Source organism: Orcinus orca, chromosome 6, assembly GCF_937001465.1.
Source record: "Orcinus orca chromosome 6, mOrcOrc1.1, whole genome shotgun sequence".
NCBI classification, from domain to species: domain Eukaryota; kingdom Metazoa; phylum Chordata; class Mammalia; order Artiodactyla; family Delphinidae; genus Orcinus; species Orcinus orca.
The window spans coordinates 64,188,856-64,210,378 of NC_064564.1; the positions used below are offsets into that span (position 1 = coordinate 64,188,856).

The following is a 21,523-nucleotide window of genomic DNA, read 5'->3' on the forward strand; positions in this document are numbered from 1 at the left end:
TAAATAAAGACCAGCCAAATGAGAAAAGCAAAGGCTGTTTATTCTGAACTTGCTCTAGGAGTCAGCCTTCTGCTTTGCAGAGGAGTGGGAAGACCTCATAGTGAAATAAAGGAAAGGCTTCAGGTGTGCCCTGTTGGCCTGGGCAAGCGGTAGGTGGGCCAATTCAAGCAGGGCTTCCTATGTGATTGGTTAGGGCTGCTTGTTTGGCTTTGTCTGGTTGGTCCTAAATTGGAAGCAGGGACCGAGAGTAGGGAAGCTGTCGGTTATTAATCAAGTCCTGGCCCTTCTGGGCCAATTGTTACAGAAGTTATCATTCATTTTCCTCCATTGTCACTGAAGATAGCAAAAGATGGCTTTCTGCAAGTCTAATCTGTAGCAGGCTGAGTTCAGAGGTGGTTTATTGTAGGTAAGGGGGTTGGTTTCCTGAGTAGGTTGCTGCAGGTTGTGGGTGAAAGTTCTGTGGTCTGGCTATTCCTTATTTATATGTTTAGACTCTCACAGCAGTCTGTTGTCCTTTTATTTTTGTCATAAATTCTTGTTAGGCAGACCCCTGCTGATCTGACTGATACCTTGGACAGTCAACATATTGTCTAAATTGTAAGTGTTTATGGCTATTTACTATAGGCGAGGAACTGTGAGGATAAATGTATGAAAAAACATAGTCACTATCCTCAAGGAGCTTACATCTTAACATAAATTGATTCAGAAAGTTAAAGTGTCCAAGATGTCATAAGAAACATGAATAAAATGCTGTGAGTGTACAGAAGTCATGTGAAATTGGATAGAAAAACAGGGATTTCTGAAAACAATGTGAAAAGTTGAGGTATATCTTTTCCTGTTAGAAACAAAGACAAAATCTTTACATTGACTATGTTTTCTTTGTGTGTAAATATGTTATTATAAGAAGGGAAAAACACAAAAAGGCAGCTCCTTCATTGAGAAAAAGAAAATGGCAAAATGCAATGTGTGAAGCATAATTATGGAATTATTTGAGTATTGTTATAGTCTCATCCTGGATGGAATCTTAATAGAATAATTATGCTGTCAATGATTTGGGGGATTCTGGAGTGTTTTCCAACACCACCGAGCAATTTTCAGTTCTCAGGGGACACCAACTGGTTGTCCTACGATTTAACTCACTTCTGATACTGTCTACCTGCATATAGCATCAGACCTCACAGATTAAGTCCCCCCAAACTGCCCCCACTTCAGGTGCCAATCACAAGTTAGGGTTTTCACCTGGGCTTCTGACCAACAAGCTATAAATTGGACCCCCTCCTCTGGTTCAATTAATTTTCTAGAGCAGCTCACAGAACACTAACATTTCCTTACATTTACTAGTTTATTATAAAGGATATTATAAGAGATACAGGTGAACAGCCAAATGAAGAGGTACGTAGGGTAGGGTCTGGATGTGTCCCAAGCACAGGAGCTTTTGCCCCCATGGAACTGGGGTGGACCACTTTCCCAGCACAGGGATGTATTAGGCAGCCCAGAAGCTCATCAAATCTGCTGTTTTTATAGAGCTTATCCTGCAACCCCTCCCCCCTTCCTTTTCCCAGAGGTCAATTGGTGGGCCTGAAAGTTCCAGCCCTCTAATCATTTGGTCTTTTTGCTGACCAGCCACATCCTGAGGCTATTTAGGAACCCCACCCTAATCACTTTATTAGCAGATACTCAGGTGTGCTCAAAAGGACTTGAGTATGAATAACACAAGATACTCTTGTCACTCAGGAAATACCAAAGACCAGAGATATTTCTCATTATACTACAGGGATATTTCAGAAAAATATGTGGTGATATATCCTGATAAAAGTGGAGAGGTGAAAATATTTATTTTAAAAGAGATGAATCCTAAAATAAATTGTGATCAGTTTTTTCCCCTTCCTTTTGAAACTAGAACACCAAGTGAGAAATCTCAGTCTTTGTAAAGTATCATTTTTAAGCATTAAGATATTTTGAACTATCAGTCTAAATAAGGATGTAAACTGAAACAAGCTCAAATTACCAGAAATTTGAGTTTATTTGGGAATAGCAGAGAAATTGCAATTTAGGAGACATTGCTGTAGAAGCTGCAAACAAGTTACTGAGGGTCTGGGGCAGGTTGTGTTTGGGGCAGGGAGCACAAAGAGAGGGACATCCAGCCAGAACCCAGCCAGTAAGTTCATTGGCTTGAGTATGGAGAGATTCTTGGTGGATGTTCATTGGTCTGGAGATAAGTCTCAGTCTTCTGTAAATCAGGCGTTTACAGGAAATCAGTCTCTCAGTTCTTAAGTTCTGTTCTTCTGAGGGAGCATGTGTGAGATTCTCCATTTCATATCCTTGGGTTCCTTTTTTTTTTTCTTAATAGTCCTTTTTCTGCTGATAGCACCTTATCTTCATTTGGCTGTATGAGTCTCATCCTTTTCCTCTTCAACTTTTATGTTTCTGCTGTCTCAAATTGTTCCTTTTTTTTTTTTTTTTTTTGTGGACGGGCCACGTGGCTTGTGGGATCTGAGTTCCCCGACCAGGGATTGAACCTGGGCCACAACAGTGGCCACTAGGGAACTCCCCTTGGGTTCCATTTTGGATTGAAATCCTTTCACAGGACTTGCTTATTTTTTGACATGCAAGGATACAAACATGCTGACATATGGTGATGAGGGGCCAAATAGGTCATGTGATCGGGACAAAGAACTTAAAATATAAAACAACTTTTTCCTCTTCATCTTGTTAAAGGATCATGGAATTCATCCAGCACCATCAAAGATTTTATGTAAATGGAATTCTTTAACAATATTTTTAAAAATTGGCAAAGTTACTGTATTAGTTATCTCTTGCTTTATAAGAAATTACTACAAAACTGTGGCTTAAAACAACAATGAGCATTTATTATCCTCACAGTTTCCGTGGGTCAAGAATCCAGGAGCAACTAAGCTAGGTGGTTCTGGCTGAGTCACTCATGAGGTTGTGGTCTCACACTGGTGGACGCTCAACTAGGGCTGGAGGAGCCACTTCCAAGGTGGCTCATAAACATGGCTGGCAAATTGGTGCTGGCTGTAGGCGGGAGGCCCTGGTGCCTCCTCACATGGGTCTATCCACAGACTGCTTGAGTGTCCTCACAACATGGCAACTGGATTCCTGCAGAGCCAGTGATTCAGGAGAGAAGGAAAGCCAGACAGAAACTATTCTTTTTATGACCTAGTCTTGGAAGTTCTATAGTATCATTTATGTCATATGCTGTTCATAAAAGTGAGTCACTAAGACTGGCCCAAATTCAAGGGAAGGGGAATTAGTTTACACCTTTCGAAGGGAGGAGTGTAAACAAGATTGCACGCAAAATTTTTTTTAATAGACGTTCCTTTTTAGAGCAGTTTTAGGTTCACAGCAACATTGAGCAGAAAGTACAGAGAATTCCCCTATACCTCTTGCCTCCACATATGCACAGCCTCCCTCATTATCAACATCCCCCACCAGAGGGGTACATTTGTTACCACTGATGAACCTACGTTGACACATCGTCATCACCCAGAGTCCGTAGTTTACATTAGGGTTCACTCTTGGTGTTGTACATTCTGTGGGTTTGAACAAGTGTATAATGACATGTATCTACCATTATAGTAGCATACAGGGTGTTTTCACTGCCCTAAAAATCTTCTGCATAGATATTTAAAAAACTACCACATTCATCTAAATTAGCATATACTTGCTATCATAAATTATAATGAATTTTATCTAACTTTTAAAAGTACTCAATGCTATCAAAATAAAATATACTGTGCTTTAAATATGGTATTACTCTTGAGGACTGTTGAGGTACATAGGGCCATTTGCCCATAGACTAAATGCCCCATCCTACTCCCCTTTGTCACCATTGGGTTATAAGCCACTATCACCAAATCTATGTCTATAGCCTCCTCCATCTGCTTTAATTCCTTGAGAGACTTCAATGGAAAATACAATACTGCTTTAGGCACTGAGGATGCAAGAATCAGGAAGTAAAGGGTGATAAAGATATGGTCCCTGACTGTAGGTTAAAACTGATAGGGAGGTAGATACTGAATAGCTCCTTAGGTCTGCAAATAGGATGAATGGTTTAGCTGAGGTTGTGGCATAAGCAGAGGCTTGGACGTGTGGACATGCCTCAAATAACCTAACATGGTTATTTGAGGATGGTGAGTAGACCATGTGTGTAGAATATTGAGCTGCAGAGAGGTATGGAAAGCAAGGTATGGAGGGCCCAAAGCCATGATAAAGGATTTGTTTTCCTCTACATAGTGGGGAGACATTAACAGTTATTACAGAGGGAAGTGACATATTCAAACTGTGTTTTGCAGAGTGCCTCTGAGACAGAGGCAAGGAGACCAGCTGGGAGATTGTTGGAGATTTTATTTATTTTTTTTATTTTGGGCTGCCTTGGGTCTTCGTTGCTGCACGAAGGCTTTCTCTAGTTGCGGTGAGTGGGGGCTACTCTTTGTTGCAGAGCCCAGGCTCTAGGCACGCATGCTTCAGTAGTTGTGGCTTGCGGGCTCAGTAGTTGTGGTTCACAGGCTCTAGAGTGCAAGCTCAGTAGTTGTGGCGCACGGGCTTAGTTGCTCCGCGGCATGTGGGATCTTCCCAGACCAGGGCTGGAACCCATGTCCCCTGCATTGGCAGGCGGATTCTTAACCACTGTGCCACCAGGGAAGCCCTGTTGGAGATTTTAGAGGTGAGATTTTAAATGTGTCTACCAGGAAGCAGTCACCAAGATGATATTAGATATGTAAGAGTGGGAGCATGAGAAGGCAGGGGAGTCTTTAGACTGTGATGCAGGTCTGACCCTGGTGGAGGGGGAGAAGGATGGAAGAATTGGGTAAGAAGAATCATAGACTGCAGCACAGATCTAAAAAGTTTTGGTCAGACTGAGCAGAGTCCTTGAACCAAAGTCACCCATCAGAGGAGTCCCACATCTTACAGGAATGGGTCTGCATTAGTTCTCCTGCTGGGCTTAGTATCAATAATTGCCTGGGAGCAGCCTGTGGGAAGTACGGTTTTGGTACAAACATGGTGGTCGGTCCAGCGGGGCAGCAGGTAGGACTGTCAGTCAGTTTCTAGGCTGAGTGTCTTGGGGTGATGGAGGTGTCATTAACAGAGAGCAAACGGGGAGAAGAGGAGGGTCCTAGAGGAAGACGAGATCATGGGTGTTGTTTGAGCAGAACTGAATTTGAGGTACTCAGGAACATGCATTTGAAAAAGCTGAATCAGTAGTTGCAAATAACGAGTCTAGAGCTCAAGAGAGAGATTAGAGATGGAGTTGCAGATTTAGTGAGTCTTCTGAATGAATTAATGAGAATGAGTGAGATTTCCTATGGATGAAGTATTGGGAAGAAAGTGGAAACCAGGATATTGGGAAATAGAGCATGGAAAAAGACACAGGCAGAGCAGCCTGAGATGAAGTAATCCAAGAGGCCAGAGGTTACATTTTAAGTCAGGGGTTTGTGGACCTCAGTATCATATTCTGGACCTTTCTTAGGCATAAGAGAGAAAAAAGTACACATGATTACATAAGGACACTCTGAGGTGGGAGGAGTTTAGGGGCTGCCTGTCTGATGATCTAAGTGAGAGGCAGGAAGGGTGAGACAGAGCATTAGAAAAGTGAGAAAGTGATCATCTGGGTAGTGAGGGGCCTAGATCACCCTGCATGGAAGACCTGCTGAGATTTAATGGCTTGAATCTGTAAGGTTTGCTAGGATCCCCTCACCCAGCATCATTTAGTGACCTGGGAGCAGGAACAGAGAAATGGGGTGCCTGAGTTTAGCTTAGTTTGAGGATTGGTAAAGTCAAGTGGCCAAGGACTTCAAGTCCACACAGGCTGGCTGGGGTGGGAGACAGGTGAGGCAGTCCCATCTGTCCACATTGGGATGGGAGCTCAGTGAGCACCTTATGGGAATGGGCGTGGGGGGCCTGACCTGCTCGGGAGCCTGAAGCGGGGGGCCCACAACGAGGTTGTGCGCTGCTTTCAGGAGGGTGAGTGTTCTGGCTTCTATTCCTTATGTCCTCTTTTCACCCCACCAAATGGCACTGTGCTTTGCTTTTAGAAATCTCTGTTATATGATGTGTGAAGAACTTTGATCTCGTTTTGACTGCTCAGGTTTGTTTTACTTGTTAAACCTGAAGTATTTTAATAAAAATGCAAACTGGGAATTTTAGTAAGGATTCTCAATGTCCATATCATCCAATGTACTAACTGATTAAACAATAAGGAAACAAAAGTTTGGAAAATATGAAATTATTGTAGGCACTGTATTATTTCACAGAACTTGCTTAATAGCTGCAAGTTTCCCTTTAGAAATGTTTCTCTGAAGTTCATGCCTTTAGGGATGTGAGAACCGTTTGCACATTGATTTGTCATTGTGGATTCTGTGCTAGGTGAGTTATTGTGAATATTGAGCTAACAACTATATGTGGGAGTTTAGGTGAATTTTCATTCACTTGTATTTTCTGAGCACCTAGTATGTACCTAGCAACCAGTATGCCTCTGTCCACAAAGAGATTATAATTTAGTTGGTGAGATTCTGGGCTGGATTACAAATTTCTCCATATGCCTGTATTCCTTTGATCTATAAAAATTCTCTCTTTCCTGCAAACATCTTAAATTGTTTAAGTTGGACTCAATACATATTTGTCCCTTCTTGTTCTTGCTCTGCTGGCCATGACAAGCTACTCACAGGGCAGCAAAGAGGAAAAACAAACACTCCAGGACTTCCACTCTGATTCTCATTTCAAATTGACCATTTGGCCTGCTTACGTAGGTCAACTGGTGTTCCAGGTAAATATTATGAATTGTAATGTTTCTCTGTACACTTCTTTTGTAAATGTTTATAGATGGAATGAAAAGGGGCGGCTGACGAGGTCTCCCACAGAAAGTAGTGTGACCCAAGTCCCAGAAGTAAATAACAGACATGTCCCCACTACCCCGCCATGGGATGCTCTTCTGGTTTTCCTACAGCTGCTATAAAGATCTTGAACCTGTATATCTCTTGGGTGAGCAGGCAGAGCTCTAGGGACTGCTCACTCCTGTGGAGACGAGGGACCATGGAGCCATCAGAAACACGGGTTGGACGTGCCTTGGCCCCTCTCGGCTGGAAGTGCCTGGCCAGGGGTTCTAATTCCCAAGACTCATGAGGGGCTGGGTGAGCTGGGGTATTAATCGGCTGATCAAGAAGATGGGAAAGAGCCTGGCAGGCTTAGGGTTGGGGGGCCAGAGCCCCAGGTCAGGCCTGTGTGGTGCTGCCCAGACCACATCCTGCCGCATGGGGTGGGCGCCCCTCTGCCAGTCTTGAAGCGTTTTCAATTCAAAGAGTTTCCATGTCATTATTCTGCATTAACGAGCTTATAGATTGGTTTGCCTTCCTGGACTGAACAAATTCTATAATTCAGCAGACTGTGGTTGTGAAACCCTCCTTTGCTAGGGAAAGAAACTTGGCAAATAAGAGGGAGTAGGGTTTAATGGGCTGGGTAAGTGGGGTTAAGCCATGCTTAAGCCCACTTATTTACGGGGGAGGGAGAGAGGTGCTGCAAATGATTAGGTGAAGTTAGAAAAAGGCTACACATTAGGATGGAGTTTGTAGGCAAATTCTGGCTTCTACTCAGGAAATCAGAAAATCCTGATATATGCTATCATCCATGGTTTGTTTATCTTGAGACCCCGGAACCCACCCCCCCCATGGTTCCTGAGCAGCTTTGGCAAGAAAAATGCTAAAGCAGCCTCTGTCCTCACATTCTAGCCCCAGCTCTTCCCTTCAGCCTCTGGCAGAAAAAGCCCTTTCTGGGAAATTCAAATACGAGTTTCTTGGTTTCCAGTCCTGATGATTTCCTTAGAGTCCTTTTCTGAGAATCTTGCAAAGCACGTGAAGGGCAGGGAGTGGGAGGGAGGCTCTGTTGCTGGTTGAATGGCTGCTCCATGCTGTGCGTTGCTGGGCTGCCTGGAAAATGCTCTGTGGACAGCCAGCCACTGTGGGGACAGCAGATGTCTGCACCCATGTATTTCACAAGCAGGATTTTGTTCTGGGTGTAACATTTTAACTCAATTTAAATTTTTTGAATAAATGACAGTCGTATTATCCAAAATTCAAGAGCATGAAAAGATATACAGGGTAAGTAAGACCCCTTCTCACTTATCAGTTTCTTAAGAATCATCCCAGAGATATTCTGTTAATATACAACATATCCATATATATTTATTTTTTAATATAAATGGTAGAATAATATATACTCTGTAGAAACTTAGGCATAATATTTTTAGATTGTCAGAAAAGCAAAAGCAAAGCGTGGATACATTTTTCCATATAATTGTGGCCAAAAAAAATTGTGTTGTGTGTTTGGGAATGGGTTAAGGGTGGGGAACTGTGTGTGTGTGTGTGTGTGTGTGTGTGTGTGTGTGTGTGTGTGTGTGTGTGTGTGTGTGTGTGTGTGTGTTGGCGTGTAGCAGGTATCTTGACCCATATAGCCTGCCTGTTTATTCTAATGGCATTCTCCTAGTTCTTGTCCAAGTTCACATGTATGGGAAATTAAAACCTAGGCCTAGAAATTTAACAGCTAAATCAGCTTATTCCTACCAGAAAGTATATTTGGGGAAGTGGTTGGTACAAAATTCTCCTTGATGTTTTAGGTGCAAGTGACAAGGGAGTTACTATTGGAAAGGCTCTTATATGGAATTATGTAAGGAGGAAGCATTCATTCTGAATTCTGAGAAGCAGGAACATTGTGAGACCCACCTGTAGTTTCTTAGGGAATGGTGCCCAGGTCACTGAACTCTGTTCTTGGTACATTAGGACCAGGGCGTTACGCAACGTGCTGAGGTAGAGGAATAAACAAGGTCAGAAGCAGGTATTTATTCCACAAGAAAAGAACTTAACTGCTTAGATCGCTAAAGGACTAAGGAATTTCATGGCTGGGAGGGCACAGTAATGCAAGGTCTGGCTGCTCTTTGAGGCTGTAGGCAGACATCTGGAGAATGACAGTTTGTCTCCAAGTGTTTTGTTTTTATTTATTTATTTTTTTAATTGAAGTATAGTTGATTTGCAATGTTGTGTTAGTTTCTGGTTTACAGCAAAGTGATTCAGATATATATATATGTATATATATAGTTTTTCATATTTTATATATATGTATATCTATATATAGTTTTTTATATTCTTTTCCATTATGGTTTCTTACAGGATATTGAATATAGTTCCCTGTGCTATACAGTAGGACCTTGTTGTTTATCCATCCAAGTGTTTTTTAATGGACATTCCCTTTCTCATTCTGTCTCATTTCCTCCCTGGTTTGTTTCATTGTCCTTCATATTCAGGAAGATAGTTACTGGAATTGGGACTGTTAACAGGAAGAAGCTGTTTTTGTCAAGTTGGAAGGACAAGAGTGAGGAATGTGCACTGCTGTGGGGCTCACTCTGGGGGGAAGCTGATCATTTTCCTCTCTCCTCTTTGTTCACACAGCTTTCCTGGGGCTGTGCTGCCCAGGGTTTGGATGACACAATTGCCTTTTTTTTTTTTTTTTTTTTTTGCGGTACGCGGGCCTCTCACTGCTGTGGCCCCTCCCGTCGCGGAGCGCAGACTCAGCGGCCATGGCTCACGGGCGCAGCCGCTCCGCCGCATGTAGGATCTTCCCGGACCGGGGCACGAATCCGTGTCCCCTGCATCGGCAGGCGGACTCCCAACCACTGCGCCACCAGGGAAGCCCACACAATTGCCTTTTTAAAATGCTTCTTTTACTACGTAGGTGGAAAAGACTGCCACTTTGGACTTAAGGATCCCACCCTGTTTCTCTAGAAAGGCATTCTTTTCCAAGGGGGAGAGGAATCTAACCCTATTGTGAAGTACACTGGTGGATATTGCATGGTTAGGATTTGGGCTTTTATTTAGACCAATCATGCCCCCAAACTTGCTCTTAGAGACTGCTTCTGCTATGCTCCATTTCAGAGAGGTTCAGCGGCAGACCTCTGATTGTGGACTTTTCCCTCTTCTCCCCTTTTCTCCATGTCCATTGGATCTTGGCATTATTTAACATAGTAACTCAAACTCTGGGTTCCTAAATGTACTAGGTTGGCTCTTCTGCTGATTGGACCAAAGTCAGATTTCATTAGTAGGTATGAGAAATGGTGACCAGTGAACAAACATTAGAAATAATCCAGACACTCATTAAGTTGTGTTTTTGGGGAGTGTTTTTTATTAAATGTGATGGTAAAGCCTGAGGTCTAGATTTTTTTTTTAATTTATTTATTTTTATTGACATATAGTTGGTTTACAATGCATCAGGTATAAAGTGATCCAGTTATATACATATAACTGAATTCTTTTCCATTATAGGTTATTAGAAGACACTGAATATAGTTCCTTGTGCTATATAGTAGGTCCTTGTTGTTTATCTGTTTTATATATAGTAGTGTGTATCTGTTAATCCCAAATGCCTGATTTATCCCCCCTTCCCCTTTCCCTTTTGGTAACTATAAGTTTGTTTTCTGTGTCTGTGAGTCTATTTCTGTTCTGTAAAGAAGTTCATTTGTATCATTTTTTAGATTCCACATATAACTGATATCATGTGGTATTTGTCTTTCTCTTTGACTTCACTTGGTATGATAATCTCTAGGTGAGGTCTTGATTTTATCACAGTAAGAAGCAGTTTAACTCTCTGTTCTTCAAGTCACAGACTGTCTTGACTTCTAGGTTGTCATGATGAGCAATGGATGAGTGAATGGTAAAGGTTTCTCAGACCATTATAACTTCCAGAAGCATGACCAAGTACCTACCCTACTCTTGATGGCTCATGAGTGTCCTTTAGCTTGGTGTACAGAGGACTACTCATTCTATTAACTCACTTTGTTCCCAATAGAATGTAAAATTGGTTGTCAAGACCAGGCTATGATGAGGGCCAATCAGGGAATACAGTTGTCCCTCAGTATCCAGGAGGGATTGGCTTCAGGCGCCCCCTTACCCCCACCCTCCACCATACCAAAACCCTTGGATGCTCAAGTCTCTTGTATAAAATGGTGCAGCATTTGCATATAACCTACGCCCAACCTCCCCATATACTTTAAATCATCCCTAGATTACTTATAATACCTAATACAAGGTAAATTCTATGTAAATAGTTGAAATACGATGTAAATGATATGTAAATAGTTGCCAACACTGGCAAATTCAAGTTTTGCTTTTTGGAACTTTCTGAAAATTTTTTTTCCGAATATTTTTGATGGTTGAAATCCACAAATTTGGAAGCTGTGGGTCCTGGAGGGCCTGCTGTATTTGTATTAGCTCTATCTGGGTAGGGGCAGAGCCCACAGGTGCTTGGAAATTTTGGTCCCATAGGGACTAGAGTATATCTGTTATAGGATTATTTGGTTGCACCGGGTCTTAGTAGCAGCAGGCAAGCTCCTTATATGTGGCGTGCGAACTCTTAGTTGTGGCATGCATGGGGGATCTAGTTCCCCGAGCAGGGATCAAACCCCAGCCCCCTGCATTGGGAGCATGGAGTCTTAACCACTGCGCCACCAGGGAAGTCTCCTCTGTTACAGGATTAAAAACTCAAGTTTGAACCTTTTTATGCTTCTGGGTCTTATCTATAATTAATTTTTTTGCTCTTCTTTTATGCTAATTGGCCTTTAAATTTTTTCAAGTGTTTTATCCAAGTGTGTGGGACATTGGCAACTATGAGGGATGATGATATGTACTGATATATGGACACCCTGAACTGATGTGGGATGTGGCAGTGGGTTCCTGGCTAGTCTGCAGTGGTGAAGGCATGTGGACAGGATAGGCTGCAGAATGGATGAGAAAGGAACTGGGCTCTAACTGAAGCTCTTTCACTGGGCACACGAACTTGTACTAACATCCTCAGCCCTGTTGGGAGGTATGAGAGAATGGGTTTTCTCGCAAAAGGAAGAATCAGGTTCCTCCACCATTCTAATTGAGAGTTTAGGGTCTCCAGATAAATATTAACATCTCTCGTAGCAGCCACTGATGTTTTATATAATTGTTTAGGTACCTGGGGTTAGGACTTAAACGTATCTCTTTAGAGGATACAGTTTAACCCTTTAACCCATAACACTCCCTGAACCATCTCCCTCCTGGACTATTGTGCTGGCCTCTTACCATATCCCCTTGTTTCCAGAGTCTCCTCTCTGACCTATCCACACTACCAATAGAATTATCTTTCTGTAATGTAGAAAAAAAATCATATTACTCAATACTGTATGACTCTCAAAGGTTAAACTCTTAATTTGACAAAGTCCTTCAAAGACTGTTCTCATTTGAGAGCTGGACCTTTTGTCCTCATGGCATAATATGGAACAGGGACCTGTCCCTCTTGCACAGGATCTTAATTGAAGCTGGCCTTGCTGAATTGGGTGCGGGCCAGGCACTGCTAATTTCCCCTCCTACTGGGCTTCTTAATCACTCTGCCCTAAGAAGACTTTGGGAAGTGATTGGATTTCTTGCATGATTGTTCCTAAGGATGCTGTACTTGCGTATCTCCTCAGATATTGTTTTATTGTACTTTCACCTATAGTTCCTAAATCTGTGGAAGAAGGCAAGATTGTCCATCATAAGGCAGTAGGGTTGTATTTACTCATGAAACCGATACTTGTAAACTGATACTTACTCCCCTCTTTTGTTAGCCTAGTCTGGCAAAATGACACATTTCTTGTGAATTTATTTACTGTGAAAGCAAGTGGGGTGGGAGGGTAGGATGGAAGGTGACAGTGTTTTCAATGAAGATAAAGAAGGATTAATGAGGATAACAGTCACAGAGTTCAGTAGAATTAAAACATTGTGAAGCATCTTCCTAGCCAGTTTGCCATTTTAGAGATTGCTGTACCTAGATTTGTAACAATAAAATCAATCAATTCCAAGATTTAGTGACTGAGTCCCTAATTTTTTTTTTTTTTTTGGCTATGTCGGGTCTTTGTTGAGGTATGTGGGATCTTTTATTGTGGCATGCGGGCTTCTCTCTAGTTGTGGCATGCGGGTTTTCTGTCTCTAGTTGTGGTGCACGGGCTCTGTAGTTGTGGTGCGCAGGGTCCAGGGAGCGCGGGCTCAGTAGTTGTGGCACGCAGGCTTACTTGCCCCGTGGCATGTGGGATCTTAGTCCCCCAACCAGGAATTGAACCTGCATCCCCTGCATTGGAAGGTGGATTCTTTACCACTGGACCACCAGGGAAGTCCCTGAGTCTGTAAGATCTTAAAGGGGGCAGACATTTGCCTAAGTAGTTAAATCTCAGTTAAATTTTAGTAGCATGATCTAACTATATGCAGAGGAGCAGAGAAAGAACCAGGTAAGGTCATTTGTATCTAGAAAGTATCTTTCAGTATAAGTAGCAGATCGAAATCTGGCACATTCAGGAAAGTGTGGAAGCTGGAGTTAGGCTGGGTAGCTAATTTAAAATCGTGTAGCCTTAGGTGAGTGGTTCTCTTCAAGCCTTAGTTTCCAAAGCGATGTGGAAAGCATTTGGTACAATTCCTGGCAAAGAGTAAGTGCTCAAAATGTCAGATACTGTTATTACGTGCATGACGCCAAATAGAGTCTCTTCTGCATCCAAGGACTTTTATAATTCCTCCTTAATTACCTAGTTCCCTAATGAAAATGCTGGTTAAGACTTTCCTGGTGGTCCAGTGGTGAAGAATCCGCCTTCCAGTGCAGGGGACGCAGGTTCGATCCCTGGTCAAGGAACTAAGATCCCACACGCCGCAGGGCAGCTAAGCCCGGGCACCACAACTATTGAGCTCACGCGCCTCAATGAGAGAGCCTGTGTGCCGCAAACAACATAGCCCACGCGCCCTGGAGCCCGCACGCCACAACTAGAGAGAAGCCTGAGTGCCACAACTAGAGAAAAGCCCATGCGCCACAACAAAGAGCCTGTGCACTGTAACAAAAGATCCCGCATGCCTCATGCCTCAACGAAAATACCATGTGCTGCAACTAAGACCCTGACGCAGCCAAAAAAAAAAAAAAACAAAAAGTGGGAAAAAAATAAGGACAATAAATAAATATAAAAAAAAAACCCTGCATGTGGATCTTTTATTATAACTGATATTTTCTTGGTTGGGTGAAGGGCCTTTTATAAGTAGCCCTTTCAGCAACACACAGGAAAAAGTGTCAGAATTAGCACGGCAATTTTAGAGAAAAATGTAGGTCATGTGTTATTTAAGACATACCAACTACTGGTATAAGGCAATTTAAAAGGGAAAACAGGGCTTCCCTGGTGGTGCAGTGGTTGAGAATCCGCCTGCCAATGTAGGGGACACGGGTTCGAGCCCTGGTCCGGGAAGATCCCACGTGCCGTGGAGCAACTAAGCCCGTGCACCACAACTACTGAGCCTGCGCTCGAGAGCCCACGAGCCACAACTACTGAAGCCTGCGCGCCTAGAGCCTGTGCTCCGCAACAAGAGAAACCACCACACTAAGAAGCCCGTGCGCTGCAACGAAGAGAAGCCCCCGCTCGCTGCAACTAGAGAAAGCCCATGTGCAGCAACAAAGACCCAACGTGGCCAAAAATAAATAAAATAAATTAACCCCCCCCCAAAAAAATGAATAAAAGGAAAAATATTTTACCAGGAGCAGAATTTTTATTTGGTGTAGATAAAACATGTGAAGGGAACAGAAGAAAACTGGAATGAGGCAGGTGTCAATACTGGGAAATTCTGACAAAGCCAAAAAAAGAAGAGCCAAAAAAAATTATGAGGAACCAACCTTGAGGAGTAACTGAGTGCTGTTTGGGGATCTTTCAGGTTCCTGCATCTAGTACTTAGTGTTGCTGAGAGGATGATTCTTGTATTTCCCATATAGCTGTTCTCCTCATGTCAATATTCAAACAAAACTAGGGCTTAAAACTATAACTAGAGTTCTCTTTTGAGACATTTTCTCTCTGTAACATTTCTCTCTTTCCCACAATCAGGTGAAAATGAAATCCTTGCATCTCTGCATGCCATTTCCAGCAAGAACCAGATCTGGAGATCATATATTGGCATGGGCTATTATAACTGCTCAGTGCCACAGACAATTTTGCGGAACTTACTGGAGAACTCAGGATGGTAATGTATTTCTTGATGAAAAACAGGAGTGCTGTGATTTGATTTGCATGACTCTTTCTGTGTCCCCACCCCCCAAAGCCTCAGCACTTGCCCACTGACACCCATACTCTAGTGCTATCCCTAACCTGCAGGAACCTACCTGGCTTTCTCTGGCTTGGGAGATTTCCTTACTCAAATGTAGAGGACTTAGAAGCTTCTTTCTACTTTTATTCCCATAAAATAATCTAGAGCTCAAAATTGTGGGTGCTGGGCATCTCTTCCTCTTGCTGACTCTGTGTTTGTTCTCAGTGAGCGTTTTTGAGCAAGATATCAAACCTGCAGGTGGGCAGATTCAGGGCTTTATTCTTTGGAGACACTAGGATTTTAGGCTGTCTGAGATTACTCAGTGAGTCAAAATCTTGGTCCATTGTCTTCTCTCGGGATTTTAGGAGCTACAGTTAACTATACCCCCCTCCTCTGCTCCCTGCCCCAAACCAATATTCTGGGTTTATGACCAACTGAAAAAAGAAGACATTGTATCAGGTAGATGGAGATGAAAATGTTAGCTTTATTACTTAGCACTTTGTAGAGAAAGAGAACATGTGTATTCTGTGAACAGGCTCTTCTAGAAACAATCAAAGACAAGGCTGAGCTGTTGATGTTACTTGTTCTGCCGCCACCTCACCTATCAGATAGCTCTTGTTCCTAGTCCTCTAGGGGGTGGGGTAGGGGGTGTTCTTGTCCCTGCCCACTCTGGCTGCCACAGGTTGTGCAAAATGAAAATGTTTCTCCTGCACTTGAGGAAAACTTCCATGCGATCTTGCTTTTCCATTCCTGTTTGCTGTAGAAAGAAGGAAACAGAGGTTCATGTCCTAGTACACACTAAACAATAAAACACCTTGGGTACTTCTTAACGGGCAAAGACCATGGCTTCAAAGGTGCCTGAGAGCAGATCAGAGCACCTGCTTCTTCTGCCCACTGGAAAATATTGTCTGATGATGGAGGAGGAAAGATGGGGACCCCTGGGCCTTTCTTTCTCTGTTTTTGGATCAGTGCCATTGTATACACCAGCATCTTTGAATTGAAACTTTATTTCAACTGATAACCTTATCTCCAAAGGAATGTGTGCACTTACCATCTCTAGCGTAGAAACAAACCAAGCCTGGGAAGGCTTTGATACTTCCTGGGTGATTTTTTTTTTTTTTTAAGTTGGTTTGTGTACGAGGTAAGTTTAATTTTTAGTAGGACCATTATTATGCAAGGACAGAGTAAGTGATTGCCTCAGCAATTCAAAGGTATTTATAGCAAGATGCAGAGACTATCTTTTAGGTTAGCATATAGAAAAAAAAATCAACTTTAGTAAAGGGAATGTGGACCCCCCATGGGAAAGCACGGAATTGCCTCCTTTGAAATACTAAGTACGTGCTCCACAGCAATATACCTTAAACATTTGCTGAACACTTCACATCTGTTTTAAAAATAGGTGTTATTTAATAAAATTTTGTCAGAGTTAATTTGAATCAAGTGACCAAAATTCTTATTTCAGTATAATTGCCTCATATAAGAAGCTGTCCACCTGCCATCCTATGACAGACTATTGAGACATCTGTTAGTCCATTTTTTTCCTCAAAAACAGAAGTAAGGGCCTTCCCTGGTGGCGCAGTGGTTGAGTCCGCCTGCCGATGCAGATGCAGGGGACACGGGTTCGTGCCCCGGTCCGGGAAGATCCCACATGCCGCGGAGCGGCTGGGCCTGTGAGCCATAGCCGCTGGGCCTGCGCGTCCGGAGCCTGTGCTCCGCAACGGGAGAGGCCACGGCAGTGAGAGGCCCGCGTACCGCAAAAACAAACAAACAAAAAAAACCAGAAGTAAGTGCCTGCCTGAGGAGACTCAAAGCTACCCCCCAAATTTACTGTTTGTTCTAATCAACTCCTGAAGATGGGGTCCGTGTTTCCCAGCTTCTGTGGTTGGGTAGGAGCCTAACTTCTATGAGCACCAGTTAGCAAACCCAGATGGGTTTCATGTGGACGGCCCCCTTCCTGTTTTTGTAAATTTTCATTTCCCAGACTCTACTGAGTCCCTGCTCATTCCCCTCCCGACTCCCTCATTCTCCCTTTAAAACATCTAGTCACCTCTAAAACACACACACACACACACACACACACACACACACACACACACACAGAGAGAAATATGAACCCCCTCTAAGATTACAAACTTTGACAATTTTGACATTTTAGAGAGTAAACCTGATACCCTACGTAATTTTAAACTTCGCACAAAGTGTTCTTAGTACTAGGAATAGAGGTACTGTTTTGACTACTTACCATATGTGAACTTACACTCTGAACTTACACTCTGTTTGAACTTACACTCAAACATAGCGGTTTTTGTGTGTTTGAGTCTTGTGAGTGAATATGTGTTGGGCCGTCAGCACAGCGGGCCTTCATCTGGTGCCTAAAGCCCAGACCTGTAGGTCTGAGGACCAAGGCATATGTGTGGCTTAGGGCATAGGTTAGACTATGTGGGAAGCACAGCGCTTTTGCATCTTCTGTCTGCTTTTGCATAAGTGCGAAGGTAGTCCTGGTTGATGAGGGTGTTTGTCCTAGATGCAGTGATTCACGTCCCATCATTATAGAAGCCGGATCTGTTGGCCTAATCACTGTTGCATTGCTTTTGGTTTCAATATGCTCCATTTCTTTATTAATAGGAGAACAGGAATGAACTGTCAAAGAAGTAGTTTTTCCGCTTTGGGTGTGTGTGAGTTTGTGTGTGTGTGAACGCGTGTGAAGGTATTTGTATTGCTGAGGGCTTCTTTTCCCCTGGGGTATTGGTAAAAGTTTGGATGGTAAACTCCAAGTTTGATTTGAAAAGCAAATGGCCTGTCTCCTCCTTCTTACAAAACAAGCCTCCCAAGTACATGAATGGGCTGCAGCATTCCAGCCGTCTGAATACTGGCCAGCTGTCTTCGCCCTTGGTGGCCGCACAGAATATTCACCATATTGCTTCCTGGCTGTGAGTGGATATGTTCATTTACTTTAGGATCCGCCAGGGTTTTGAGAGGGAGACAGTGTTGTTCTTTGCTTTTCAGTTCTGGTTTTGGGGTGCATTTTAAGTTTTGTTCCTTTGCATTCTCCGAAAGCTGATCTGAAACAGAGGGTGGTACTGGCCCTTGCCAGCCCTGATAGGGAGGGCTGTGCACATGAGCTTGGGTAGACTTCACATTATCACCCTTCTGAATGGTTGCCATAGAGATGGAACCAACAAATTCCGGTGACGTGAGGTGAAAATCAATGGGTAACATAGCCTCCAGAGAATACAAACATTTGGGCTCTTACAAGAAGATTTACATTAGGCCTAGAATATATTTTGTAGGGTCTACTTTTTGAAATTTTTGATTGCTGATAATATCAGTTAACTAATATCAAAACACTTACATTTCCCTTGTGACTATTTCTGTTTTGTGTAATGTTGGCACTGGGATTAAATGAGAGAATCTCATGAATGTTTGTCTTCCTGCAACTCCCCCACGCCTTTTTTGGTTAAAATCGTAGAGAATACTGATTATTTTGGAATAAATGTTAATGCCATGTTGAATATATCATGCATCCTTTTTGAGCGGAACAGAATGCCTTCTTGGATATGCAGATACTTTTTGGTTTTTAATATTAAAATATATCTAGAAACAGAAATCAATTGAGTTAAATATCAGTTGGAACATAGAAGTTGTAGATTACAGACATTTTCTTGATCACTGTTTTGCCTGGGGCAACTAAACCCTTTTATGCAGGATGGCAGGCCCTGTGCTAGCATTTTTCTCCTGAAAGGAGGGTTTATTTAGTATCTCCAGGCTTGAGACTCACCAATCCATGTCCATTAATAGATGATTTTTAAGACCATTTATGTCTGTTTATTAGTGTAAAAAAAAAAGTGTGGATTATAAAAGAAGTTTACAAGTAAAAGAAGTAGGATCATGTATTTGTCATCTTTGTAGGAAAAGTTTTAAAGCTCTCTCCTTTTAGCAGTGCTAATTAGCATCAGCCTAAGCTTGGACTTTGAGCAAGGAGAGAAAGGCTGAACAAGGGAGGGGGAATATTAAATCCCAAAGTCTGTGAGCAAAGGAATAGCATGGTCTCAGGTATGAAGGACTGTGTTTGGGAGGTTTGGGGCTTTTTCTTGCAGGTAACTGGGGAGCCATCCCCATTTGAGCAGGAAAGTCAAACACATACATTTGCACCAGAAATATTAGATAATTTCCTATTTTAAGCACTGTGCTAGGCTAGTAAGGCATCAAAGGGGTGGATGTAGGATGTCGGAAGGAAGACTAATGGCAACTGGTCATCATTTGGGGCTAAAAAAATCTGGACTTTTTACCTTGAGAATTGGCATGATAGTGGTAACTTTGAAGGAATTTAAGAAAAGAAACTACCTTGTTTGGTGATCTGGTTGGAGGAAGGATAGGGAGTGTGATGCTGACATGGGATGTGATGAATTTCCAGAAAGAAATTGTTTCCAAGTAGAAATATCTAATAATATCTGAATAGAAGTATGAATAAATCCTTTGGGAGAAGTCTATGAGTGTTTAAAAAAAATCTTCTAAGACCGGAACAGAGGATAAAAACTTTTCAAAACAACCAGCATTTGGGAAGGACTTAACCATTTCCAAAATGCTTTATGTATGTTAATTGGACTAGAGTGTTAAGATAATATCTGATATGGGTGATGTTATCTCCATTGATGGCCAAGAGAAATTGTCAGGGAGAGGTTTAGTGACTTGTCCCAGTTCACAGGTAATAAATTATAGAATTTAGGTTGACACCCAGAGCTTCTTAATACTTAGCATTGGTGAAGATACAGGGAAACCTGTGAATCACTGTATTACTTAAGGGAATACAGAATGGTGTGAACTGTCTAGAGAAAAACATGGCATATGTACCGAAAGATTTGAAATTGATTACTGTACACCTTATGATTTGAAATTCCATATCTAGGGATTTATCCTAAGGAAATAATACAAAGATAAGGATGTTCACTGTTATGCTATTTCTAATATTTAAAAACCAAAATTAATGTTCAATTTGAGGGGACTTGTTAAATTATGATAAATGATTTAATAACATAAAACAATCAAATGCATATTTCTGAATAATATTTAAAGTTATTAGAAATTGTCCATGGAATAATGTTAACAAAAAAAAAATCGAGACACAACTTTATACATAATACCATCTTACTTTGAAGTATAAGTATGATTGTGATGTCAAAAAGAGACTGAAATTAATTAACCTGATTGTGGTGGTCATTTCACAAAGTATACATATATCAAAACATCATGTTGTACACTTTTAATATACACAGTTTTGTGAATCATACTTCAGTAAAGCTAGAGAAAAAAAAAGAATGTATATAGAAAAGTCACAAATTAACAAGAAAAGGGGCAAACAACACAACAGAAAAATGAGCAGAAAAAGAAAAATAAAAAAGACTGAAAAGAAATGTACCTAAATGTTAACTATTGTTATCCTGGATTTCTGGGATTATGGGTGATTTTATTTTCTCAGTAGTTATCTCAATTTTCCAACTTTTTGCAAAGAGCATGCATCATATAATCAGCAAAAAAAGGTTGTAAACATGTTCCTGACACACAGAAGATGGTTAATAAATGGTAGCCGATGTCTTTAAAATTTAGAACATATAATAAAAAGAAAGTAAAAATTATGGTTAATCTTGCCACCCAGAGAAAATCACTGTTTACATTTTGGTTCACGTTTTTACAAATAGGATTGTAGTATTTTACATTTTACTTTTTAAATTAATGTATCATGAGCATCTTCTATGTCAGAAAATATTTTTACATATCATTTTCACAATCCATAGTATTATATGCATATTGTCTAATTTATTTAATCATTTTCCTTTTAATAGAGAGTTTGTTGCACATTTTTCAACATTCTGTTCAGTACTGTGATGAATTCTTTGGATGGGCTAGCTGATACATATGCATGCTTGTTTGCATATGTGTGTGTATAAGTCTGTGTGTCTGTCCGTATGCCAAATAATGATTGTGAGTAAAATGAAAAGTTCATGTTAGCCAGGCTATCTAAGCATATGTCTTTGTGGTGGCAGACTATGCTGTGTATGAAGATCTTATCTGATCTGAGGTCACAGTGGCCCCTTGCCTGTGCCTTTTGTGTGCCATTTCTGCTTAGATTCCCTTTCTACTTAGTCTACATTATGTATTGTGTGCTTCATTTATTCCAGTTCACCACCCGCTTAGAATTTGGCTAACTGATTTACAGTTGCTAAGCCAGGCTGTTCAAGGAATTAATTGAAGCAAAAACATACTCTGCTGTATACACACACACACACACACACACACACACACACACACACAACTATACCAATGAAAGTTTCAGGGAAATTATTTCAAAAGTCTTGACACTGTACTGCTTGGTAAGGCAATCTCCCCCACTCTATTCCCCCTCAAAGGTAAGAAGA

General features: G+C 41.7%; 1 protein-coding gene across 2 annotated transcripts in view; it reads left to right on the forward strand.

The window, feature by feature from the left end:
• Positions 1-21,523, forward strand: part of GLDC (glycine decarboxylase) — a 99,185-nt gene that overhangs the window by 5,078 nt on the left and 72,584 nt on the right. For both annotated transcript variants that reach the window (XM_004279121.3, XM_033404417.2), the window contains exon 3: positions 14,912-15,047. In XM_004279121.3, the coding sequence (XP_004279169.1) occupies positions 14,912-15,047 (136 nt within the window). The remainder of the gene's footprint in view (positions 1-14,911; positions 15,048-21,523) is intronic.